This window comes from Aspergillus multicolor (assembly GCF_047715735.1).
Source record: "Aspergillus multicolor strain CBS 133.54 unplaced genomic scaffold BDW74scaffold_54, whole genome shotgun sequence".
Classification (NCBI taxonomy): Eukaryota; Fungi; Ascomycota; class Eurotiomycetes; order Eurotiales; family Aspergillaceae; genus Aspergillus; species Aspergillus multicolor.
In genome coordinates, this window is record NW_027396005.1 from 111453 (window position 1) to 134192 (window position 22740).

Consider the following 22740-nt stretch of genomic DNA (forward strand, 5'->3'; position numbering starts at 1 on the left):
CTAAGAATAATGAATGAATAATGGACGGAAGCAGTGCCTGGACCCACTGCCATTACAGGCTTGGGAGTCGGGACGCCGTTCTTTTCTTGGAGTCGTAGTATCTCCACTTTTCCTCATGCCCTCCCAATCTCAATCTCACCCTGTCTTCTCGGTCTGCTCTCTGACAGTCTTTGTTCCTTCTCGTCTTCGGTCTCACTTCTTCCTCCCTTCGAGGTCATTAGATTCTCAGTCTTTTTTTGTATTATGAGGACATCACCTGCGTGAGGCTTGCAGAGTGATGAAGGTGTGCCTGGACTGATATCCTGTTGTCCTCACCCCTGATCAATCAGTCCGTCAGCCAGGTTGCTCTCAGCACCGTGTCTCGCGCGGCCCACGATAACAATTGTTAATACGACGATTTTCGATAATCGCTAAATTAGTCCATTCCTTTGTCGCGAACTAGTCGTCCTCTTGACAACATTCTTCAATTTGATGGAAACCTCTCTGCCGTACCTGGGCCCGGCAAAACTGACTTGTGGTCTGGAAGCCTGATTTCGGACAAATATCGATTCGCGCAGCGCCACGTTTTACGACCACTGTTGATACTGAACCGTCTTGTATCGGTATACCAGGCTGTCAGCAGCGCGACTTCTACCATGAGCAGCATTGCGGTGCAGCCAAGCGGCTCTACAGCTGACACAGAGCCCACGACTCCCACCACCGCATCCGACGCGTCCGACACTGACCCCACAGAGAGCAGCACGCCGCCTACATCTACGACCACTACTCAAAGTGAACCGACTTCTACTTCGCAGACATCATCAAGTGAAGATACACCCGCCTCAACAAGCAGCACTTCCACAACAGAAAGTTCCGAATCTTCTACAACTACATCCTCCGAGGCCTCAGCCCCTACCAGTACCAGTACCAGTACCAGTACCAGTACCAGTACCGCAACCACTACCGATGATACAACCACTACAAATAGTGAAAACACAACAACCGTTGATGTGACTTCAACCACTGATTCTGTAGAACCAACCACCACCACCACCACCGAAGAGTTAACTATCGGAACAACCACAACCACAACCACTATCACCATAACTGGTTCCCCAACAGCCTCTTCGACCACGGGTAATGACGGTACCTCTCCGACCTCAGATTCCGCTTCCACTGCTTCAGCAACGGAAACGGGTGGTAGCGACTCCGGGCTCTCGGCAGGCGGTACAATAGCCGTTGCCGTGGTTGTACCGGTTGTCTCCGTTGCTATCCTTGTCCTGGTAGGCCTCTGGCTTTGGAGGAGGCACAAGGCGAAGAAGGTAGCAGAAGAGGAGCGCAGAAAAGAGGTTGAGGAGTACGGCTTTAACCCGAACGGCGACCCAACCCTGCCGGCCGTATTGGGTGGCGCTGCGGATGATAACGCAGGATACCGCGGATGGGGGACAACTTCAGCCGGCCGCAAAGCATCGACGAACCTCTCAAGCAGTGCTGGTGTTGGTTTAGCTATGTCTGAAGCTAGCAGTCAGCCAGGCTATCACCACACCGCTACTCCCAGCGATGGCACTATTCAGTATGAAGGACATGGCCCTCTTGGTGAGACCGAACCTTACGGAATACTGGGCGCTGCTCCTGCCGCTACTGCCTCCAATCAGCGCACTGCTGATATCAACCGCGGCCCATCCAATGCGTCCTCGGCGTATTCTGCGGGCAACCATTCTGATATCTCAGAAGAAAGCCATATGTCAGCCAACCACCCTGGAGGCCCTTACTATGATTACGCCGATGTACCACAACAATACGGAGGGTATAATGATCCTTATGGCGGTCAGCCCGTCATTCGCGATGTTCAAGCTCGCCGCAACACGCAGATTCAAAATCCATCTGTGTTTCCTCGACAAGGAAATGCCGGAATCGCGCAAAATTTTTAAGAAATATGGTGTGGGCCGTTTTTGATTTCTTATATATGTTTACTAAAGAGTCTATATATTGACTCTTGTTCGCTCGGTTCAGCTATCAAACTGGGTTGGAAATGTTCAAGTATACTCAGGTCGATAAGGCATTCCTCCATTTTCATGAACCCCGCTGAAGGTTCCTTTTTTTTTTTTGTTCTTTCGAATGTGATACCAATTCTCGCCGCCATATCTTCCCCTCTCAAACTTCCCCTTATCTTTTCTTTTTGCTGTCTTGGTTAAACTTACCTGGTCTCCTTTTGTGTACATTTATGACTGTTCTTTTGGTCGAGCATGTTGTCAGGAATGTCTTTAGTTCCTGGCTGTCTTTATACCAAATCAGTCTTTATACTCTGAATTTCTATCACTTTTGTCTGGCAACCTCGTAGTCTTTGATTGGTTGGCCCTGTCGACCTAGAACAAAACTTTAATTGAGACGGACTGCCTACCTACATGGATTTCGAATTGTGCTTAAGCAGCTGGAGGAACAGACGCCTTTGGGGAGTGAGAACCTCGCCGTTCCAAACCGGGCATGAACCTTTTGAGGCCCGGGCCAGAGTTGAACTGCAACGCGCAACCAGCCTATCAGCTATTAACTCATTGAGCACGTAGATGAGGCTACTACCAGGGCCGCTAGACTAGCAACAATCTTATTAGATGATAACGTCGAAGATCAAGCAGAGATGATCTACGGAGTAGTACAGAGTGTTTATCTGATTGTGTCTTTGTTAGACAAGTGACATCATCTCAACAAGAAATGTCTACGGAGTACTGGGAGGACAAGTGAGCTAAGCATTCAGACAATACATTTAGGTTGCTTGAAAATGTGCACGTTGTGATGGGGGCAGCTTCGGTTGGATTATTCTCCAGGGCCTGCAGGCTTTAGCGCGTGTCGGGGCAGGAAACGTGGGCTTGTTTGCGGCCATGATTGGGCCGGAGTCAGCTCCCCCAGAGCTCTCCACTTCGTCCTTCTCTTCCGGCATTGACATGAACATCCTCTCAGCACTCAGCAGCTGTTTTCTAGACCTGCCCCATGCTTGACTCAACACTCGCTTTGGCGGTGATCTTCTAGTCTAGTGTCCTTCCTTTCAGGTATGTCATCGAACACATTAACCATCCGTGGGCCATGACTCCCCGCCTTGACCGTCGCTACGCCTTGGCTCCTACTGACGCGCCTAAAAAATAGCAAAGCAGGGGTACCTCACCCAAGTGCGTTTAGTCGGAGGCAGGAGGAGCATCGCCCGCGCCGCATCGATCTCAACAAATATACGCCGCATCATGCCTTCAATCTCGCTTTTCTTGTAAAACGAATGACTGGGGCCGGGGTCAACTGAAAAGGCCTGGGCTGTTGCGCGGAGATCCTGAGCTCTACGTACTTTCTGGCACTAAACGTTACCCGCATCTCGTGCTAGGAATCCAGTGCTACGGAGGAGTATACCCTGTAGTAGCTGCTGGCTCACCCTGCCCAGTGCCATCTTACTATCCTCGTCAGGACTCCACACGTCTCAGCAATTGAACGACAGTCCTTTTTAGCCTGCTGGCAGCTCTATCTACTTTTTACTACGTATATCTGTCTCTGCCCCACTCCAGCGCGCTTGTTCGTTCCGAGTCTTCTGTTGCCTCCCCTCACTTGAATTGCATCCCCGAGGGGTAGTCTGGTCCCCGAGCTCACCTTCCACTTTCTTCTTCTCTGTATCTCAGCTATACCTGTCAAGATTCTTACACGCTTGGAATTGACGCTCCAGCGCTTGGCTGCACCTGCATCTCGTCAAGTCTGGAGCCTCGAGGCCTTTACTTTTTCTAACGAAAAGTGACAGGTAAAGACCTTCTGTCTCGGGAGGCGCGTTTGCCAGCATGTACGTGCCATGCTTGTGCTTTGATATCTACTTGGAGCGACACAGATCACAGTTAATGTGCAGGAACTGACCGCTGGATTGCAGGAAGTTTGGCAAACAAATACAGCGCAGACAGCTTGATCTGCCGGAATACGCCGCCAGTTTTGTCAATTACAAAGCATTAAAGAAGGTCAGCAGTCTCTCATGTTCTGCGTACAATTGCTTACGTTGGACAAAACAGCTTATCAAGCAACTGAGTGCAACGCCAACTATCCCCGCCCAAAGCTCTGTGTCCATCCCTCAAAATGCGTCCGAAGCTCAGGCTGCGCTCCGAGCGAACAAGGAGGTGTTCTTCTTCCGGCTGGTATGGCATGGTGGAAAGGACTGATTAGGAACTTTACTGAACACCATAACAGGAACGTGAGATTGAGAAAGTTAACGCGTTTTATCTGCAAAAAGAGTCTGAGGTCTGTCTCACTGCTCGAAAATTTCTCTTGATAAATACCTAACAGCAGGGGACAGTTCTCTCAACGGTTAAAAACTCTGGTTGACAAGAAACGGGTGGTCCAGTCGCGGACGGTGACAAAGTCTAAAGCTCCCGCGAATCTAGTCGCCCTTCTTGAAGGCTTCCAGCAGTTTGATGGCGACCTTAACAAACTACAGGTGGGTTCTCATCTACTCACTAATTGATCTATACTTATGGTGGCGTGCAGCAATTTGTCGAGATTAATGAGACTGCCATGTCAAAGATTCTTAAGAAGGTTCGTCAATTGCGACATGGCAACTTGACATCGCTAACGGAGTAACCTAGTGGGATAAAACGTCAAAGGTTTGTGTTTCGCATGATTCGGATCTTCTGTCTAACCATCCCAATCCATTAGTCTCGCATGAAAGAACTATACCTCCACCGCGCCGTCGAAGTACAGCCCTGTTTTAACAGAGATGTTCTGCGAGATCTTTCTGATCGGGCGACAACCGCCCGGATAGAGCTCGAAGCCTGGGCGGAGGGTGAGAACATCCAATTTGACACGATTCGTCCAGCTGAGCGGACGACGGCTGTCGGCTCAGAGGAAGAAGACCTTGACCTGCAAGTTCTACAGTCTGCCACCGCCGGTAATTTACAGGCACTGCGCGAGTGGGCAGACAAACTACAGAAATCCCCCGATTCCCGCGAGCGGGCCACACGCACGTTTTTGGCCGCAATCAATGAATTCTCCGACGATGTGCTCGCTATTCTCCTCGAGAGTAAGTTAGTTGATATTTTCGCCGAGGATGACATCAACGAGCGGAATTGCCTGCATGAAGCGGCCATTTCTGGTCGCGACTTTGTTTTTACAGCTGGTCTTGAGGCGGGCGTGCAGGTATCTAGGACCGACGTTTACGGAAGGATTCCTCTACACTATGCATGTATACATGGTCGCGTGGAGATGGTACAGCAGCTCTTGGCAGCTGATCATAGTACTGTGGATATCATGGACCACGACAACTTTACGCCTCTGATACATAGCATTGTGAAGAACCAACTCGACTGTGCGGAGCAGCTCCTCCGAAATAATGCCCGTATCGATCCGGTATCTGAATCTGATCACATTCCGCTTAACTTGGCATGCCAACATGGGTCGCTACCTATAGTCAAAATGTTGTTAGAACGACAGGCCCAGTTGCTCCCCGACGCTGAAGGTCTCTACCCTCAGCATATGGTGGCGCGCGCTTCACAATCTCCTGAAATCTTACTTTTGCTCAAACAGCATGGTGCTAATCTTAACCAAAGAGACAAGTTGTATCAATGGACTCCTCTTTTCCACGCCGCCAGTGAAGGCTGTGTCAATTGCCTGAGAACGCTTCTGGAACTGGGGGTGGACGCAGATGTCAAGGACGAGAAGGGATTAGCGGCGGTCTACTACGCTGCCTGGGAGGGTCATCTGGAATGCATGCTGCTGCTATGGTCCCATCACGCCGAGTCACAGCCGTCACAGCGACCGTTGGATATCTTAAACGGCTTGAGACTACATGAACCGAGCCCTACCATCGCCTGGCAGGAGCAGACCCCGGTGGAGGTAGAGGACATGGAGACAGTCGATGGGATTCCCGATCTATCTCTCCCCCCACCCATTATCCCATTGAGGCGCTATGGGCATAATTTTCTGGACAAGAAAGTTTTTATACAGATTTTATTCGACCCGAGTAGCTCCATATCCTTTGACCAAGCTGGACGTTACCCTGCGGCAAGGTTAACGATTTCCTCGAAACTATCCGAGTTGATTCCGCGAACCGTGATGCTCCCGATCCAGGAAGACTCGCGAATGATCTCCTTCCATGTCGATACGTTGCAAACTTTTACCGTTGATTTTGAAATCTTCCCCACATTCGGCTCTAAGGTGATTGCAAAGACTGTCGCCCTCCCAACAGTATTCAGGGCGGAAAAGTCCAGCGCGGGTTCCTGTTGCCTGCCACTTTTCGATCCCCGGTTACGGGCCATTGGGCAGCTCCGATTCGGATTTCAAGTCATCAAACCATACCATGGTGATCCTCTTGAGATCACGCATTTTGCGACATACTGGAAGGCGACAAGCACTGGCGAATCTGACCACAGTGGCCTAGTCACTGGATCCAGCTTGTCGGGAGATCACATACAACTTTTCGTACAACTTACAAGGGACAAGGTACCAGTTGTCCATCCGCAATATACAGTGAAACACTATGGCATTGACATTCCGATTTGCCATCTCACCTTGTCCGAATTTCAAGCAATTGGCGGGGAAAAAAATGTTAGCCGCCCAGAAATTTTACAGTTTCTGCAGACACGTGCTTCCGATGACCTGGCCCTTACCCATCGAATACTTGCTGCATCGTTCTTATCATTGCGCGATGTTTTCCAGCACCTTTCGGTCGATGTCAATGTCAACCTGTCTATTCTCTATCCATCAGCTGCTGAAGAGCAAGCGTTGAATATGACGTCTATGACGGATGTCAATACATTTGCCGACGCCATTCTAACGGTCGTCTTTGATCATGCGCGTATTGCACGCGACAAGAATCCGGAATTCATGCGCTCGATCGTATTTACATCTTATAACGCCAATATCTGCGTTGCCTTGAACTGGAAACAACCGAACTGTAAGCTTTTCTTCTATGTTTTTGGTATCGTCTGCTAATCGCCAGACCCCGTTCTTCTCTGCAACGATCTTGGTCAATTTCGTGATCTGGCCCGTAATGCTGGGACTCATCCTGATGTCGACAGCAGCGGCCGAGCATCAATGTCGATCAAGGAATCGGCCCGTGTAGCACAGAGCAACAACTTCATGGGCCTGATATGCCGTTCTAGTCTCTTGGTACGTTTGGCGCTTTATCTCAATTTCTATAGCTAACGTCCGATAGAATGTTGTACCAGCTTTGGTGGCAACTATTAAGGAACTCGGTCTTGTACTTGTAGCGGACACCTCCGACGAAGCCGAACAACCGGAGACCCAAGCCTTGTCAGCTTCGGGTTCAATGGGCGTTGCTGAATTGGCATACCGCATGCCTGAAGGCGTCAATGGCTTGATGAAGGCTAACGGCATTCTGAGGTTCAATGACATGATTGATATGTAATCATTGTCTTTTATACTTTATCCTACCTATACCCCATATAATAATACCTGTTCTGCTTCATGCTCATACTTTCATCTTCTCGTCATATTTCCAGGAGCGAAGATCATGATCCTCAGTTGCCGGCGTCTTCTCTTTTCTGTCATCGGGGACCTAGCACGTTGGATTCAGACATTCTCATGTGCAACATTTGTCTAATTGCAAGCATTGGTTACTCCGTTGTCGCATGTCATGAGTGAGCTAGACGTGGGCTTAAGTTCTTTTTCATTTCTATTCCTTGTTCTCTATATTGTTTGTGTTGATGAATCCCAGTTTGATTGATACACAGTAGCAAAAACGGAGTGGAGGGATTAGATCTAACTGATGTACAGTGTAATATACAAAACGAGTGCAATGTCTAGTTGTACAGCGCTATGCAACAAACAATAAGGGACAATAAAGGTGTATGCTGAGGTAAGCCAATACAGAAAGGGCCAATGTCATTCGCTATTTGGCTTTGGGCTTGCCTTTAACCACATCCCAACCCCATCTTCTAAGCTGTTTGACGACCCTGGGCGTAATCGCCGCCGTCAAAGGCACACGCACGAAAATGAAGCTCTTGTGAATAGCATAAGCGAGAGCAAGCTGGGTCCATAAGCCTGGTAGAGTCCATGGTTAGCATGTCACTTGTAAAAGTAGGGAAATGGTGAAAGAAAACATACTGGCCTCCTCAACCGGCCCTTTCTTCATCTTATTCTTCTCAACAGCCTCAGCTTCAGTGTCCGCGCTCTCGTCTTTTGACTCGCCAAAGGCCCCCGGCCAAACCTTATTCACGGCTCCCTTGAAGCTTTCCACAATAACATGCTCGTAATGCCCAATTTTATCTGCGCCAAGGAGCTTGACGGCCGCGAAGCAGAAAGGAAAATCCAGCGCCGAGAGAAAGAGGTAGATCCAAAGCGCAGACCAGCCGTACTCGCGGGAGAGAGTCTTGAGGCGCTGCGAGAGCGAAGGCGTCGGGTTAGGCGACTGATATGTGTATCCGGGGCCTGAGGACTTGTTGGATCCTGGGCGAGTGGTGTGGAAGGATCGGCGGATTCGGCAGCGAAAAATAGCGTTCTGCAATTTCCATTGCGATTGCTCGAGCCATCTCGGTGAGGGCATTTGTTTCTTCTGACTTTTGAAGAGCTGTGTTTGCGCATGTGCAAGGGAGAATGATCGGCGCATCGGGAAGCGCATTGTTGTGCTTGTAGACAACAAGTTGAATATATTGGAGTTAATGGGTTGGAGGGCCCAGCGTCTGAGTGGGTTTTGTAAAGACATTACTGTATAGAAGAGGCCCGTTCAAGGGAGCTTGGGTCTTTTTTCTCTCTCTTGTTGATTTTTTTCTGCCCTGAGGAGGAGCGGTGGGTGGTGGCGGAGCAGCTGTATTGCCTTCTTGTACAATATGACATAAGAGACTGATAGATGTCGAGTAGATCAAGATTGAGGAAACAAACAGATATGTTTGTCAAAGAGGAGATGACGCAGAGAAAAATATAAGCTTCGGGTCGGAGGTAATGGCGGATATGTCGGGACAACATCTGCACCTGCGCCGGAGTTAGATTTCACACCGACAGGACTTACATATAGATAACAGATGGTCTAATTGATGGAGCAATCTTGACCAAAACATTCTTATTCGCAAACAAATGGCTTTACAGAGCTTATTTTACGCTCCTCGCCGACTGTGACTGCGAGATATGCCTTAACCTCGAGGCACCAACTCACCGCCTCCGGAGCATCTGTCCAAAATTTCTCCCCAGTTGACATACAACAACGACCGCAATTATACCGCAAACCGATTCTCACCATGCCCCCGCGTCTATCAAGGAGACTGGTGCAACTGCCTTCAATTTTTAGCGCCATTAAACCGCGATTGACCGCCCAAAATGCCGTCCCCATCCGTGCCTTCGGCATCCGCTCCTTGAACCCTCCAAAGCACTCGAAATTCAATGATGGGCCCGACCTCCCCGTCCTCAAGTCGTCGCCCGCCGCAGCCCTCGAGCGAAAAGCAAACACGCTTCCGCTTCGTACCGGTGCCATTGCGATTAAGAAAGGAATGACGGCCATCTTTGATCCGGAGACAGGGAAGCGCATCTCGTGTACGGTTCTGCAGCTTGACCGTGTCCAGGTCATCGCGCACAAAACAGTCGATGTGCACGGATACCATGCTGTGCAAATAGGCGCCGGGTGGAAGCACCCCAGCAATGTGACCAAGGCGCTATTAGGCCATTATTCTGGACAAGGCGTTTCGCCGAAGCGACATGTGTTTGAGTTCCGGGTGAAGGATCAGAGCGGATTGCTGCCTATCGGCGAACTTGTCAGTGCGGATTGGTTCCAGGAAGGCCAGTATGTTGATGCAAGATCGAATACTAAGGGTAAGGGCTTTGCTGGTGTAATGAAGAGGCACGGTTTTGGCGGCCAAGATCGCAGTCACGGTGTCAGTTTGACGCATCGTTCGCTTGGTTCTGCTGGTCCTAGTCAAGGCGGTGGTTCAAGAGTCTACCCTGGAAAGAAGATGGCGGGAAATATGGGGAATGAGCAGAACACGGTGCAAAACTTGAAAGTTCTCAAGGTCGATGCGGAGAACGGGCTGGTTCTGGTCAATGGTATGTATTAACTTACATCTCGCCCCAGCCAAGCTAATCACCATACTAGGTTCTGTGAGCGGCCCCAAAGGATGCGTCGTCAGGATACAGGATGCTATCAAGAAGCCGTGGCCGAAAATCCTGGAGACCACTGTTGAAGCGTCGACATAATTTTTAATCGGTTCTCTTGTTGAAAATGTACTATTATATCTTTTGTTTCTAGAGCGGCGTCACACAAATGATATCCATTCCTCAAAGCATTGGTCTTTAAGGTTCGCTACAAAGAATAGATGCATAAACAAACGCCTTAAGCTAATGTTCATGGTGGGGAATCCAATTATACAGAGACATGGGGCTGCGCTTGTTGCAGCCTGTCTACTCTTGGCGAAATGGGTCGTGGTTGTCATCAAGTAGCTGGATCACTGAGCCATCCTCCGTCTCCAGGCTCCATTCCTCGGTGCGAAACTAAGGGGTGATTATATTAGATGTCGCCCTCGAGATCAGGATGGGAACTCACAAAACTCATCCGATCGGGCCTGATACTCTTAAACGTCATCTTTCCCTGGGCCTTCGTCCCTTTAACCCAGAAAGAGATATTGATCCGCCCGTGCAGCTGGTTCATCTCTCCACTGATCCACGGAATTTTCTGCGCAAAGTAGATTTCATCCCCCAAAATTTCGCGCGCACGCGGTGATGTGCGAAGAGCGTATAATGTGCTGCTTACGACACTCGACGAGGATTTTTGGTAATTGAAAATGCCGAGCATGGCAGCGCCCACCACGACCGCGAAAATGGGCAAGGTCCGTATCCATCGTCGGCCTTCAGGATTTATGTTTGGAAGCTCGCGGTCTGCTCGCCGTTCTGTTATGGGACCGGAATTGGCCGCAGGCGCGGGGATGAGCGTGCGATAGGGAGTGAGTCGGGATGTGGTTGTGGGGAGTCGCGGGACGCCGATGCGCCTTCGGACATTTTGGAAAACCATTTGTTGAGATTGATGGACTGTCAGAGGTCAGGCGATTGGTCTGATTATAGGAAGCTGGTAAAACAGTCAAAGTCGGAGCTGGCGGAGCGGAAGTTGGAGTGGAAAGTCGGAGTTGAGAATCAAACATAGCAAACTTCAACAACCAATGTACGGTAGCGCAGTGAGGTGAGGTTTATAGAGGTTTATGCTCCGTATTATAACATCACGTATGTACCTAGCGATCTTTCAATCCGACCAATCTTCGGCTTGCTAGGTATTGTGTGGGAACCTTTGATGACGTATCTTTTGCCTGCTTAACTGAATGGCTTCTACGAGACTTCGCAGAACATTTCGCTATCCAGACGACTCGGGTGACGACGATGATCGCGAGGAACTAGATGAAGAAGGTTTGACAAAGGTGACACTATCAATAAATTGCTTTCTGACGCACGTCTCTAGAGCAAGAAAGCGTGATCAGACTTCTGAAAAGACAGAATGAGGAACGAGACTCTTATTACAGCGTAACTACACCCCGCCCTTTTCTATGCAACCTTGGGGACTACAACAGGCACTGAGCGTAATATACAGCTTATATTCGCCGCACTCCCCCTTTTATCTACCATAGTGTTTATCCCATCGCTGCTATCCTCAAGAGCGTCAGGTTTGTTGGCACCACTTTTGTCTCTTCTCGGCATTTTGTCGCTCGCAGCTACAGCATACACGATTAGCAGTGTGCCGCCACGACGCCCAGATCCAAAAGGCAAAAGGCCAATGCGATCTCCAGATCTCCGCCAGTACGCGCGGAGATATTTACTTCCGGGAAACACTGGAATATGTGTTCTTCTCGGAATGGCTTATCTCTTTCCCCCAGTGACCTCTACCGAGATCCATCCTGTTATTTACCTTGTACCCGCTGGTATGTCCTTTCTCACTACTCCTATGGCAGTCGGAAGAATGGCAGCTTATGCGTCATGTCACAGCCTTGCTTATAACTATCTTGTTTGTGCGCCAAGTCATGGCATCTGTTGACATCAAGCCGTTGGAGGATCTTCGGTATGAGTATAAAGGAGCTTAGTATGGAAGAACCAACCTTAGTGTCTGAGATCGCCAATTGCTTGTCCTTTATGACTCATTGACATGCCCCCAATCTAGTCAATTGAAGCGTACCAGATCAGCTATTCATGAGGAATACATTTTCAAAAGTCATCCGTGTATTAAACTGTCACTCGCCTGTGAAAGACCGAAGCCCGCATTGCAAAGTTACCCTCGAGTGTCATTAGGCGCGAGAAGTGAGGTTTCGAGCGCCGGATCGACAGGAATATCCGCGTAGTCCGCGTAATATGCGGCTTGTGCGACCTGTGCCAACTCTAGTTGATTATAGTCGGGGTCCTGGGATAAATCTTGGTACGATTCCAAACGTATCGAATTGTCCTCCAGGGCTTGGTTGCGCTTAGCGTCAGCCTTCTCTTGATGTTTCCTAAGACGGCCCAGCTCGTCACTGCCCGCCTTCTTCAACCAGCTGAGGTTTGAGTGCCTGAAGTCCACTAAACTCTCCACGCTGCGAATATCCGCAACTTTGCTCGTGTCGTGCCCAAGCGAGATGCATGTAGGTTCGAATGGTGTCATCTTGGAATTTTTTCGACAAGCGCCGCAACTGCAGAATTTCCGACATTTAGGGCACTCCCACTTGAGGGTTTCTAAGACTTCCTGCGGTAATATATTGAATGCCCTGTATAGACTGCCATAGCAGTATCTTAAGGAACATTTAGTATTCGAACAGGAAGCAAGTTTCCATTCGGGCTCAACATATCTGCATATGTGGCATCGCGGTGCTTTTGACTTTGATTTCTTCCTTCGTTTTGCCGGACGGTTCTCATCTTCTGGCTCGCTGGGCTCTTCGGCAGCCTCTTCGACAACCGGCTTGGGCTTCGTGATATCAACCCACGGGCGTCGCTTCAGTTCGTCCTGGCAAATATGGGCCAAGCTTCGCTTGCCCATTTCTTCCCTCTCTACCCGCAAGGGTCGGTATTTTTTGCCAAGATCGGGATCAAATCTAAGAAGCTGCTGCCTCCAAGTTTCGTGCTTTCCCACGAGTTCTTCCCATTTGAATTGCTCAACCCATTTAAGTTTCGAGATGCACGCGCAACTGCGGCCCATCACATAACATTCCATGCAGATGTCATAAGGGAGTTCATCGCCGGTGGATGTTATGGCACAGGACGAACACGTCAGAAATCGATTGAAGATGTTCCCTCTGCAGTAGGCGCAAGTGACGTTGCTATCAAACGGAATATATTCAACGTTTTTGTCTCTGGACGCGGCCGGTGAAAACGATTCCGAGAGCAGTATCTGAGTGTAGAGGGAAAACAATTGTTCAAATTCAGTCTGCAGCTGTTGAATTCTCGCATGGCTGGCATTGGCATCAGCACCATCGAGAAGTGATGAATATTGCTTGAGCGAGTAGAACACTATGGCTTTGTTCTTATATTGCTCATCACGACACACCAGCCTAGCATGCGGCAGTGCTTCGTTCACTGCCCTCTCGAGCGTTTCTACAGTCGTTCTGTTCCACGCAACTTTCATCGTCCGTGTCCCACGATTCCAGACCTGGTGCGCCGCCAAGGGCGGTACAAGGATGAAGTCGCCTGGCCGCTGTTCAACAATATATGTGGTAAACGGGGCCCCTCGCCATGCGTTTATTTGCGCAAAGTGATCTTCGATGTTTAAGTCATGGCCCAACATAGACATCCAGTACTCCGCCACAGAATTTCGGTCCTTGCTGCTGGTCATGAACCATATTGAAGAGCCCGGTTTCGTGGGCCTCCCGTTTTCAATCGAGTCATCGGACGCGTCAACCATCAGGTTTTGGCCAAGACTTGCACACATCTCTTGGTGTGCTGGCGTGAATGTTCCTTCGTGGCCAATGTAACACATCAGATTTTCGGCGCGCATATCCTCTGGAAGGCAGCTCATCAAATCACCAGCTTTTGCAACCTTGCTGTGCCGTTTTTTAGAAGACATGGGTTTGGCGCCTGGCCCTTCGTAGTATCCGGGCTCCGCTGAGTTGTTCAGGTAAAATAAGAAGGGCGGTATGATTTTTTTCAAATAATCGTGCCAGATCTTTGGACAATCAATGTCTTTGAGGTACAGCCTTTGAGGACCAGCGTCTTTGTAGTTGTACTCATTCCATTGATTTGTAAGCATGGGCATGTTCTTCAGGTAATGACCGATCGTAAGAGGTACGCTTTTCTTAGTCGTAAGGTCTCTAGCATCTTCTCCTATAACAGCGAGGGAGGTTCTTTAGCACGAGATGAAAAATGTTCGGCCACAATACTCACTCTTCGCGGAGTAGTGGGTTCTCAACCATTTCTCCGAAAAGATAGCACTGTCGAGCTTCTTGTCGAAGCCCTCTACAACGAGAGGCAGCCCACGGACAATGACATGGAGAAGGACAAGCTTTTCGAAGTTCTCAAGTCCATTCTCATCGATAGCATCGCAGTGAATCCGCACTGCATCTTCAAAGTTAGGTGACGACTTTACAAGGTCCTCAACGTCTAGAGTCGGGGATATTGGTTCGAAGGCCGCACGGGGCCGTTGAGCCGGCATTTTCTTGCACTAGTCGAAGGTATGACAGCAATAGGCATGTGCTGAACAAAACAAATTAGTACATGAAGCGAGAAGACCGGAAGCATGAAAAGACTGATTCATAAGCCGCATATCGTGAGTGTCGCACCTAGATACCAGAGGATATCGAACCATTATAAGAACCGGCGTGATCAGGGTGCCTGTAAAGGACACAAACTATCATAGTCAAGCGCCTCGAAGGGACATTAGGTGCTACCTAGTAAGCAGATTGACATCCGCTTTCCTCTTTTGCTGTTGTCTGCGCCGCGAACACTGCGACGTACGCCTACCGCAAAAAGTGAAGCTATTCCTAATCGAGGACACGCGGATCGCGACCCCAAATGCAATTTCACGTGACTTTATTGTTTTCACTCCCCTCGAATCAAGTTCGAAGCCTATACGGAGTACTTCGCATATTACATACAGGCGCCCGATTGATCCCTCCAGAATCTTATCCTCTCAACGATAATTGCACAATGCGCCCTATTTGATCAACTTTCGCTTCCGACTTGCGACATAGTGAGTTACAAGTACCTGAAGCTGGCAATATAGGATCGGAAGTCGAACCTCTGTCTGAAAGCGTTCGTGAAGCGATTGATATCAACCAGCACGATGTCTTTGCATATTTTCCAGCACTCGACTTTTCGCGGTTGCTGTCGGAGAATACGAAGCAACCGTGCATTGAACACGGCTGCCAAAAAGTCTACGTATCTGGGCACAACCACGCTTCAATCGAGCCGATCCCACACAAGGGCTTTGAGTACGTCTTCATCAAAGGTACCGGCTCAATACGTTCCTCCGCAAAAGGGACTGGTTGCCTCACTTCCTCAATCATGGATACCGTACGCCGAGCTGGTAAGGCTCGATAAGCCTGCAGGAACATACTATCTATTCTTCCCATGTGCGTTTTCCACACTTCTTGCAGCGACCATGGCGCCCGCAATTCCAATTCCTCAAGTCCTTGGAACTACTGGTCTCTTTTTCGCCGGTGCTCTTATTATGCGAGGGGCCGGTTGTGCAATAAATGACCTTTGGGATAGAAACTTGGACCCTTATGTTGAGCGCACAAGATTCCGGCCCATCGCGAGGGGTGCCATACCGCCAGGTAAAGCACTTGTTTTCACTGGTACTCAACTTTTGGCTGGGCTGGGGATTCTGCTGCAATTCCCATACCAATGCCTTTGGTACGGGATTCCAAGCCTGTTCCTGGTCGGGTCTTATCCTCTCGCCAAACGCGTGACTTATTATCCTCAGGCCGTCTTAGGTCTCACATTTTCCTGGGGCGCTATCATGGGATTTCCGGCGTTGGGAATTGACCTTGTTGCTGAATCAGATGCTTTGATGGCCGCCGCCGCTCTATATGCCAGCTGCGTCTCCTGGACTATTTTATACGATATGATATACGCGCACATGGACATCAAAGACGATGTTGCCGCTGGGATCAAGTCAATTGCCCTTCGACACGAACATAATACAAAGGCCGTACTCTCTGGTTTGGCAATGGCCCAGGTGGCTCTACTTGCTGCTGCGGGAGTCGCAGCCGGTGCCAGTCCGGTCTTTTTTATCGGCAGCTGCGGTAGCGCCGCCTTCACCTTAGGGATCATGATCCGGAAGGTGCACCTAAAAAGTACTCAAAGCTGCTGGTGGTGGTTCAAAAATGGCTGCTTGTTGACCGGCGGAGGTATTTCTTTGGGCATGCTTCTGGAATACTTCACGCGCCGAACTCGGGGCAGGAACGACCACTGACTCACAATTGCCCCGTCGACTCAACCATTTCTAGGCACCTGGCGTGTCGTTTTCAAGCCCGCATAATCCTCCACGACCTCAACTATATCTCTCCAATCCATCATAGCACCGTTGCCTGTATCGCCACAAGCAAGGGACTTCTCTATGGGTTGAAGAAGATAAACCCAGCCATCTTTGTTGGAAGCACCCCAGCCCCATTCGTCTCGTAATATCGTGAGCTGTTTTCCTGTGACTGGATGAGCCCACATTGCAGTGTTCATCGCGGGAGCGACGAAGACAAGAGGCTTTCTGGCCTTAAGGTCTACCAATCCAGTCGTGTCCCAGGCTCTGATAACTGAGAGAAGGAGATTATCTGCGATACCGACAACCATCTTGGCCATTGTGTTCGCAGAAAGAGGAGCAATTAACAGCAAATGTGCCCATTTTCTCAATTCAATATGTAAGATTGGCTCCCCACGGACCCAGGGTTTCTTCCACTCGTCTTCGTCGCGGTATATCCCGTCAACGCCGGGAAGTTGGCGTAGTCTTTCAAGAACGGGTTGCTCCAGACTTTGGCCGACCAAAAACTTCTCCGCGGACTTGGTCACGACGATTCGGACCGATACATTTTGATGGCGGCCAAGAGCCTCAGCTATGTTCGGAAGCTTGATCGTGGCCACGGATCCACTAGCTGCGAGAAGGATATGGAGCTTATCATCATCTAGATGCTGCTTAGCAAAAAATGGAATACTCGCCGTGTTCATGGTCCGTGTAAAAAGTCAAGCGCCCGAATTCTGGATTCGGGTTGCGGAAGGGCCAGTTAAGAATCGATAGAATGTACGGAAAGACGTACGTACTCCAGTCGTAGTTATGAGGAATGGAAGAATTGCGGAGAAGTGGGAAGTGGCAACGATTAGAAATGTATAAACGACACGTGATGCAGCCAGTGATATACAGGATAATTACCGATAACTCTGCTCATGATCAAGGCAATTTAGTTTCGCAACATTCAATAGCCATAATGTTTTCAAGAACGGCCTTCCCTTCCGTATGTTAGGTCTTTGCGGATAAACATGATCTCGACCTCGCTGACCCCATCATCCCAGACACTTCGACGGTCGCTATTCCGACCTCCGGTCTCGCCGCAATTCTCGAACCAGAGTCCGTCCATCCTCCATGGACGCCTTCTCTCAACCGAGACGAAAGCAGCGATTGATAAAGCAGTCGCATCCGCACCTGTCGTCCTCTTCATGAAGGGGACGCCTGAGACTCCGCAATGTGGATTTTCACGCGCTAGCATTCAGATTCTGGGCTTGCAAGGTGTTGACCCAAAGAAGTTCGTTGCTTTCAATGTGCTGGAGGATCCAGAGTTGCGGCAAGGTATGCATATTACTACGATACCTTGCTTATGGCTAATTGGTTTAGGGATCAAGGAATACTCGGATTGGCCTACAATCCCCCAACTTTACCTAGAAAAGGAGTTTGTTGGTGGCTGTGATATCTTGATGTCAATGCATCAGAACGGCGAGCTCTCAAAACTTTTGGAAGAGAAGGGCGTCCTGGTAGCCGAATAGAATGAGTATAGCAACTGGTTCCCACTTGTCGTCTATGCTATTGTAATGTATGTCGTCTGTATTATTCTAGTGTCCATGAAGAATATTTCCCTCCTATGCTCATGTCACATGCAGTTGTCGGGGTTTGGGCCGAGAAGGACATAGCGTTTTCTCTGGCTTATCATTTATTGCAGCTATTCGCCAGGCCGCTCATGTCAATTCAGCCTCCCTGGACTTTACCTGATTCTCAACCACTGCCTTCTGCAGCTTCGCCCGCTGCCTTGCTTCGTAAGCTTCTCTGCTTCTGAGAATGCGTTCAACTATTTCGCCCGCATTCACGTGCTGAAAAGCGTGATCGGTTGTCTCGCGGAAGATCCCCATGCGTTTAGGAGCAGCGTACGGATCATAGGTAAGGGGGATAAAGGTGGTAGGGCCGTGATAGACAACGTCGGGCACACCTAGTGGCATTGTTTCGAGGTATGGCTGACTGGGGGAGAACGGGGCAGAGAAGACCACAGCGTGCACGTACTAAATTATTAGCCTTGATCACAATAAAGAACGGGTTTTCTTACTTGACATTGAAGAACACATAGGCCTCTCTCGAAAATGTTCATGATGGGATAGTTCAGTCCTTTCCAGTGATTTATCACATCATCATCATGAACACCTGCCACGACATAAGCCGGTCCATAATCTTCCCCGTGGGATTCAAGCCTCTGTTTTTTTTGGATCTCTTCATACCAGCCGCGTTGTCGACCTTCGGATTCTTCAATTGCGAGGACCTGGCGGAGGAACTCAATATGGCCGGATGAGAAAAGGTCAAACCCTCCATCAACGTAGACAATCCGCTGCCCCGGTTTTGGGGGCTTCCCACTAACGAGACTATCGAAATTTCCAGATTCGTCAAGCGTGTCTTGGAGCTTTGCGGTATTCGAGCCTTCCCAAACCCAGACATGAGGACCAGGCTGCAAGCCGGTTTCATCGGTGGCGTAATCTTTGAGCCGTTCCTGGAGGTACGAAGCATGCTGTGCGCGCTCTTCTGCGTTGCCGGAGCCCTCTGTCCCAGACAATGTGCCTTTCACATTCTTGACAAAATGGCCCTTAGTACAAAGAAGCATGCGGCCAACGAGGTCAGTGGTAGATATGCCGGGGGTTCTCTTGACTACTTTGAAGCGACCAGCAGCCTTGACAAATCGATAACAGTCATCACCATTACTGTCCGATGTGATGTCGTCTCCATGTACAACGTACTTGCACCCGTAGTGTGAGACCCAAGGTAGCGACGTTACATACGGGGCATGAGGGACGCACTTGGTCGCCCAGCGACATGCCTCCACTGCAGCAATCCTGTTCACGTTAGTAATGATTATGGCCCATTGCAAAATACCAACCGCTCTTCCAGTGTCATGACCGTGGGGCCTTTGTTTTCCAGGATCGCTTCGTCAGAATGTACGCCAACGAGGAGTTCGTCGCCCAGTCTACGAGCTTGGAGCATAGCTCCTGCGTGTCCTACAGATATGTGAGTATAGATATTCAGTTGACCTAGGCAGAAGTTTCATACCATGGTGGCTAAAATCGAAGCAACCATCTACCCACACACGTTTGTCTGATATTGCAACATCATCTTGAGGATCAACGGGCCATTCCCCGCGTCGTGGGATCATTTCCTCAGGGGAATTTTCCATATATGTGATTTGGCGGTACTCGTGGTCTAATGGGCAGAGAGGCTATTGAGATACCTCAGGAGTACGCACAGGTGGCTAGGTATTTACTCGATCAAAGATAGTTGATTGAGGGGTAGTAGATATAGGGGCGAGGGGCATTGATTGCGGAGAACATCATTGACCGCCCGCTAGTACCGGTAAAACCAATACCTAACTTCTACTGTCTGAGGACTTACGGCTGGCGATAATTACATCGTATTCTCACATGAGAATATGTCCACTTCAGATCATTCGAATACATATCTACTGTTCCATACAAAATCGTCAAAGAATGGGAGACCCTGGGGCCTGTAGAAAACTTAGTGCCTATCGTGGCTTAGTGCGGGGACGAGCGGTAGGTTCTGGCCGTGGCTCGGTCAGGGGTTTGGTGGAGAACTGATCTTATCAAATAATTAAGCGCATTATTCTATGGCCTATTGAAAACAACGTTTTCATCACTGGCAGCATCTTAAGCATATACGCAGTACGCTGAAAACTACCTCACTATGTCCGCTGGTAGGGGCCAAGGCTCCTTTGGAAAAACCATTGATATGCTTCCCTCGACGTTCGCACCCACCCTAACCCGCAGAGATACGAATAAATCCATAGGCCACGAAGCTGCGCCCGCATCGATTCCTCCCCCATTAATGAGTGGCGGGGGGTCTCTCGGTCCGCAGAGCGCGGCAGCAGTTTACCAGCATATTCAAGACATGGCCACAAAGCGAATATCTACACTCGACTATCTCAGGAAAGCGTGAGTTTATCCACCTGTAATCAGGCTCTGGGGCTGACACCTATACCTAAGTCACGAAGGGCGCATTTATTGGTTCAACACCGTCCATTATTCTCGAACTGACATCGGCCGGATGCCGTACTTTGATGCCAGGAAGCTTTCCCGCCGTGCGGTTAATTATTTGCTTCTTGGCCTATCTATCCCAGCGATAATCGACGTCAGCACAACGTCGGGCGAATATTTGCGTGCGCTAAACGCGCTTTTGATTGAATTCGAAACCTTTCAGCAAGTACATCCACCAGAAGGAAGCTCGTCGTCTACGCTTGCGCGAACACGTATACCGCAAATGTTTAAACGCGCCACTCATGGCGGAACAAAAGCTAGAAGGGCGAGCTCGGCAACTGAAATTGGTCTTCCCATGCAGCATAGTGATCCTTCCGATCTGAAAAATATGTCAGGTCCTGCTTCAGTGAGCGCGCTTCCACCGTCAGAAGCATCGGAGCTCTTACCTGGCGAGGAATACGCGTATCTTCTAACGCCTTCGTTGCCATTTGAGCCGGACTACTTCGAGACTTTCGTAACTCTATGCGACGTCTTGATAGATTGCTATACACGCCTGGTGACATTAATCTCGACGCCTGCCGTTTGCACCGTTGCACTAGGTGAGCTATTTACCAAGGCGGACGCTAAAATCCGAAAGATTATGGTGGCGGGCATAGTACGTGAGTTCGAAGACACAAGTCGGAATGCAGCTAGAATTGAGGTAGCTGGGGTTGGCCGTGTCGTCTTAGGAGGCCTTCTGGGATAGCCATTCTATTGAAATGATTGACGGACAGTTGGTATTCAAGGTGATAGCTCATAACAAATAATCTATAGAATACTGTACATCTATATATCGTGTTCTCGTATTTCCTCGAAAAAAAAAAAAAAAAAAAAAAAAAAAAAAAAAAAAAAACGAAGTCGCTCGGCTCGAAGGGCATGACAAGGGATATCGATAACTTTTTTTTTGAAGCACATACCAACCAAGTGTGGTGGTGCAAAGACAACAGGTGATGGTCATCGCGGTGCAGACCAAAATAATATGCAATATAAAGGAACCAGGACGCCAACCACACGCTGTAATAAATTAACGCCGTTATGCAAGGCAAACGCTCGATGTATCATGATGCAGGTGGTGTAGCCAATCATGCCATGCTGGACTCAAGGGCGCGCTGTTCGCTGAAGACGCGTCGGCTCATTTCAAGGACGGCTTCAAAGCCTTCTTTACCACGTTTGGCGTTTTCCCTGAATCTCTCAACACTTGCCTCTTCCACCTTGTTTTTGATCTTTTGCCACCCTCCACAAAGGGCGGTAATCTTGGCTTCCTGCTGGAAGTCGGTCATGGACGAAGGAGTCGATGCGGAGGGCTGATATATGACAGTTTCCCGTACATTCAGAACATTTGCCCATGTGAGATTCGTCGAGCACATTGTCACTTTCTTGGAGACAGGGTCGACGTATGAAACTTCGTAGACATGGGAAGTCGGGCTACCTCCAAACAGCGATGAGACCCATTGCGGGACGGACTGATGGCATGTAATTAGTCGCTCGGTGCGCAACTGTAGAAGGTTAGATACCGGCGGGCACATACGCTGAGGAAAGCTTACAATCCCAGTTTCAGGGTCCACCCTCCGCGACAGAGTATCTACCCCCACAACATGCGTTGATTTATCATTCCATGGGCAGTATTTCCGCCAGTTTGCAGTTGAGACCTCCTCCCATGAGTAGTCAAACGTGCAGATTGATGAAAACACCTTCATTGCCAGGAAACCAGTACTGTAGCTGGAGAGGTCTGTTTGGCCCGTTAAAGAACGAGGGTCGTATTTGGAGCTGATAGCAAATGGATATGCTAATCGATATTTTGAATGCAATAGAGAGAGCGGTAAAGCAAGAATTTAAAAGAAACGCAAGGGATAGTTGATACACAAAGAACGAGAGATACTTTAAAGGCAGTCTACTCGGTTTATAACAGATATCCCTTGATGGACCGTTCGCGAAGGCGGAGATGAGTCGAAGAAGTGGCGATGGAATGGGAGAGAAATTTTAGTGGTGCAGTCCGGAGCGCCTCTTCTCCAGAGAGAGTCTTGAGTCTTGACCGGGGGATTGGGTTCCACCCTGACGTCGGGCTTTACCGGCAGAAAACCGAGATATAGCCCCGGGTGGCAACTGCTCACCTGACATATCAGAGCCATGCACAAGAGCGGTAATACGCCTACTCCGGGATTAGACATAAAGGGCTCTAGACTATTATCAGTTACAGAATACAGATCTACAGCAGGTAAGAATGTCGAGGCAATGAATGCTTGTGGTATATCTCTCTATTCTCCCTAGAACTACCGCATACACATCGTATCATCTGTTGTTCTGATGTCTCATGAGACATTTCAAATAAAATCAATCTCGTTCTAGAGCTATCATTGTTGAAATATAGTCGCTATGCTT

General features: G+C 49.2%; 11 protein-coding genes across 11 annotated transcripts; 5 read left to right on the top strand and 6 right to left on the bottom strand.

The window, feature by feature from the left end:
- The first annotated feature begins 144 nt into the window (after window positions 1-144).
- Window positions 145-2575, top strand: BDW74DRAFT_163998 (uncharacterized protein). The gene has a single exon (XM_073726189.1). The coding sequence runs from the start codon at window positions 636-638 to the stop codon at window positions 1908-1910; it is 1275 nt and encodes a 424-aa protein (XP_073577891.1). The 5' UTR covers window positions 145-635; the 3' UTR covers window positions 1911-2575.
- A 5265-nt stretch (window positions 2576-7840) lies between these two features.
- Window positions 7841-8653, bottom strand: BDW74DRAFT_171730 (uncharacterized protein; the record flags this gene model as incomplete). The annotated part of the gene is made up of 2 exons (XM_073727358.1): window positions 7841-7992; window positions 8056-8653. 2 exons carry the CDS (start codon window positions 8651-8653, stop codon window positions 7841-7843), a joined length of 750 nt encoding a protein of 249 aa, XP_073577892.1.
- A 265-nt stretch (window positions 8654-8918) lies between these two features.
- Window positions 8919-10286, top strand: BDW74DRAFT_119114 (mitochondrial 54S ribosomal protein uL3m). The gene is made up of 2 exons (XM_073721965.1): window positions 8919-9981; window positions 10031-10286. The coding sequence occupies exons 1-2, from the start codon at window positions 9183-9185 to the stop codon at window positions 10129-10131; spliced, it is 900 nt and encodes a 299-aa protein (XP_073577893.1). The 5' UTR covers window positions 8919-9182; the 3' UTR covers window positions 10132-10286.
- BDW74DRAFT_164006 (cytochrome c oxidase assembly factor 1 family protein) lies at window positions 10210-11119 on the bottom strand. The gene is made up of 2 exons (XM_073726190.1): window positions 10478-11119; window positions 10210-10425 (listed from the first exon to the last, which is right to left on the bottom strand). Exons 1-2 carry the CDS (start codon window positions 10940-10942, stop codon window positions 10336-10338), a joined length of 555 nt encoding a protein of 184 aa, XP_073577894.1. The 5' UTR covers window positions 10943-11119; the 3' UTR covers window positions 10210-10335.
- BDW74DRAFT_119125 (uncharacterized protein) lies at window positions 10950-12089 on the top strand. Its single transcript, XM_073721966.1, has 4 exons — window positions 10950-11328; window positions 11381-11442; window positions 11510-11837; window positions 11902-12089. The coding sequence occupies exons 1-4, from the start codon at window positions 11244-11246 to the stop codon at window positions 11994-11996; spliced, it is 570 nt and encodes a 189-aa protein (XP_073577895.1). The 5' UTR covers window positions 10950-11243; the 3' UTR covers window positions 11997-12089.
- BDW74DRAFT_119158 (putative JmjC domain protein) lies at window positions 11454-14800 on the bottom strand. The gene is made up of 2 exons (XM_073721967.1): window positions 14655-14800; window positions 11454-14568 (listed from the first exon to the last, which is right to left on the bottom strand). The coding sequence occupies exon 2, from the start codon at window positions 14129-14131 to the stop codon at window positions 12182-12184; it is 1950 nt and encodes a 649-aa protein (XP_073577896.1). The 5' UTR covers window positions 14132-14568; window positions 14655-14800; the 3' UTR covers window positions 11454-12181.
- Window positions 14210-14556, bottom strand: BDW74DRAFT_164012 (uncharacterized protein). Its single transcript, XM_073726191.1, has one exon. The coding sequence runs from the start codon at window positions 14525-14527 to the stop codon at window positions 14222-14224; it is 306 nt and encodes a 101-aa protein (XP_073577897.1). The 5' UTR covers window positions 14528-14556; the 3' UTR covers window positions 14210-14221.
- A 357-nt stretch (window positions 14801-15157) lies between the features above and the next one.
- BDW74DRAFT_171735 (putative para-hydroxybenzoate-polyprenyltransferase Coq2) lies at window positions 15158-17844 on the top strand (the record flags this gene model as incomplete). Its single annotated transcript, XM_073727359.1, has 5 exons — window positions 15158-15252; window positions 15307-16226; window positions 16757-16814; window positions 17433-17650; window positions 17696-17844. The coding sequence occupies 5 exons, from the start codon at window positions 15158-15160 to the stop codon at window positions 17842-17844; spliced, it is 1440 nt and encodes a 479-aa protein (XP_073577898.1).
- Window positions 17845-17938: 94 nt separating this feature from the next.
- BDW74DRAFT_119282 (ethanolamine-phosphate cytidylyltransferase) lies at window positions 17939-19587 on the bottom strand. Its single transcript, XM_073721968.1, has 4 exons — window positions 19385-19587; window positions 19215-19332; window positions 18396-19170; window positions 17939-18351 (listed from the first exon to the last, which is right to left on the bottom strand). Exons 1-4 carry the CDS (start codon window positions 19506-19508, stop codon window positions 18034-18036), a joined length of 1335 nt encoding a protein of 444 aa, XP_073577899.1. The 5' UTR covers window positions 19509-19587; the 3' UTR covers window positions 17939-18033.
- Window positions 19588-19976: 389 nt separating this feature from the next.
- On the top strand, window positions 19977-21193 carry BDW74DRAFT_119288 (uncharacterized protein). Its single transcript, XM_073721969.1, has 2 exons — window positions 19977-20280; window positions 20332-21193. The coding sequence occupies exons 1-2, from the start codon at window positions 20033-20035 to the stop codon at window positions 21065-21067; spliced, it is 984 nt and encodes a 327-aa protein (XP_073577900.1). The 5' UTR covers window positions 19977-20032; the 3' UTR covers window positions 21068-21193.
- A 13-nt stretch (window positions 21194-21206) lies between these two features.
- Window positions 21207-22360, bottom strand: BDW74DRAFT_164021 (putative mitochondrial protein sorting (Msf1)). Its single transcript, XM_073726192.1, has 2 exons — window positions 21906-22360; window positions 21207-21857 (listed from the first exon to the last, which is right to left on the bottom strand). Exons 1-2 carry the CDS (start codon window positions 22056-22058, stop codon window positions 21444-21446), a joined length of 567 nt encoding a protein of 188 aa, XP_073577901.1. The 5' UTR covers window positions 22059-22360; the 3' UTR covers window positions 21207-21443.
- Window positions 22361-22740: the final 380 nt, after the last annotated feature.

Bases quoted from the DNA above. Each gene is read 5' to 3' on its own strand.
- BDW74DRAFT_163998 (XM_073726189.1), top strand. From the start codon at position 636: ATGAGCAGCATTGCGGTGCAGCCAAGCGGCTCTACAGCTGACACAGAG.
- BDW74DRAFT_119114 (XM_073721965.1), top strand. From the start codon at position 9,183: ATGCCCCCGCGTCTATCAAGGAGACTGGTGCAACTGCCTTCAATTTTT. The intron at 9,982-10,030 runs GTATGTATTAAC...TCACCATACTAG, and splicing joins CGGGCTGGTTCTGGTCAATG to GTTCTGTGAGCGGCCCCAAA.
- BDW74DRAFT_164006 (XM_073726190.1), bottom strand. From the start codon at position 10,942: ATGGTTTTCCAAAATGTCCGAAGGCGCATCGGCGTCCCGCGACTCCCC. The intron at 10,426-10,477 runs GTGAGTTCCCAT...ATCACCCCTTAG, and splicing joins GGCCCGATCGGATGAGTTTT to TTTCGCACCGAGGAATGGAG.
- BDW74DRAFT_119125 (XM_073721966.1), top strand. From the start codon at position 11,244: ATGGCTTCTACGAGACTTCGCAGAACATTTCGCTATCCAGACGACTCG. The intron at 11,443-11,509 runs GTAACTACACCC...CGTAATATACAG, and splicing joins AACGAGACTCTTATTACAGC to CTTATATTCGCCGCACTCCC. The intron at 11,838-11,901 runs GTATGTCCTTTC...GTCATGTCACAG, and splicing joins TATTTACCTTGTACCCGCTG to CCTTGCTTATAACTATCTTG.
- BDW74DRAFT_119158 (XM_073721967.1), bottom strand. From the start codon at position 14,131: ATGCCCATGCTTACAAATCAATGGAATGAGTACAACTACAAAGACGCT.
- BDW74DRAFT_164012 (XM_073726191.1), bottom strand. From the start codon at position 14,527: ATGCCGGCTCAACGGCCCCGTGCGGCCTTCGAACCAATATCCCCGACT.
- BDW74DRAFT_119282 (XM_073721968.1), bottom strand. From the start codon at position 19,508: ATGGAAAATTCCCCTGAGGAAATGATCCCACGACGCGGGGAATGGCCC. The intron at 19,171-19,214 runs GTTGGTATTTTG...TAACGTGAACAG, and splicing joins GTCATGACACTGGAAGAGCG to GATTGCTGCAGTGGAGGCAT. The intron at 18,352-18,395 runs GTAAGAAAACCC...CTAATAATTTAG, and splicing joins TATGTGTTCTTCAATGTCAA to TACGTGCACGCTGTGGTCTT.
- BDW74DRAFT_119288 (XM_073721969.1), top strand. From the start codon at position 20,033: ATGTCCGCTGGTAGGGGCCAAGGCTCCTTTGGAAAAACCATTGATATG. The intron at 20,281-20,331 runs GTGAGTTTATCC...CCTATACCTAAG, and splicing joins CTCGACTATCTCAGGAAAGC to TCACGAAGGGCGCATTTATT.
- BDW74DRAFT_164021 (XM_073726192.1), bottom strand. From the start codon at position 22,058: ATGAAGGTGTTTTCATCAATCTGCACGTTTGACTACTCATGGGAGGAG. The intron at 21,858-21,905 runs GTAAGCTTTCCT...AACCTTCTACAG, and splicing joins TGGACCCTGAAACTGGGATT to TTGCGCACCGAGCGACTAAT.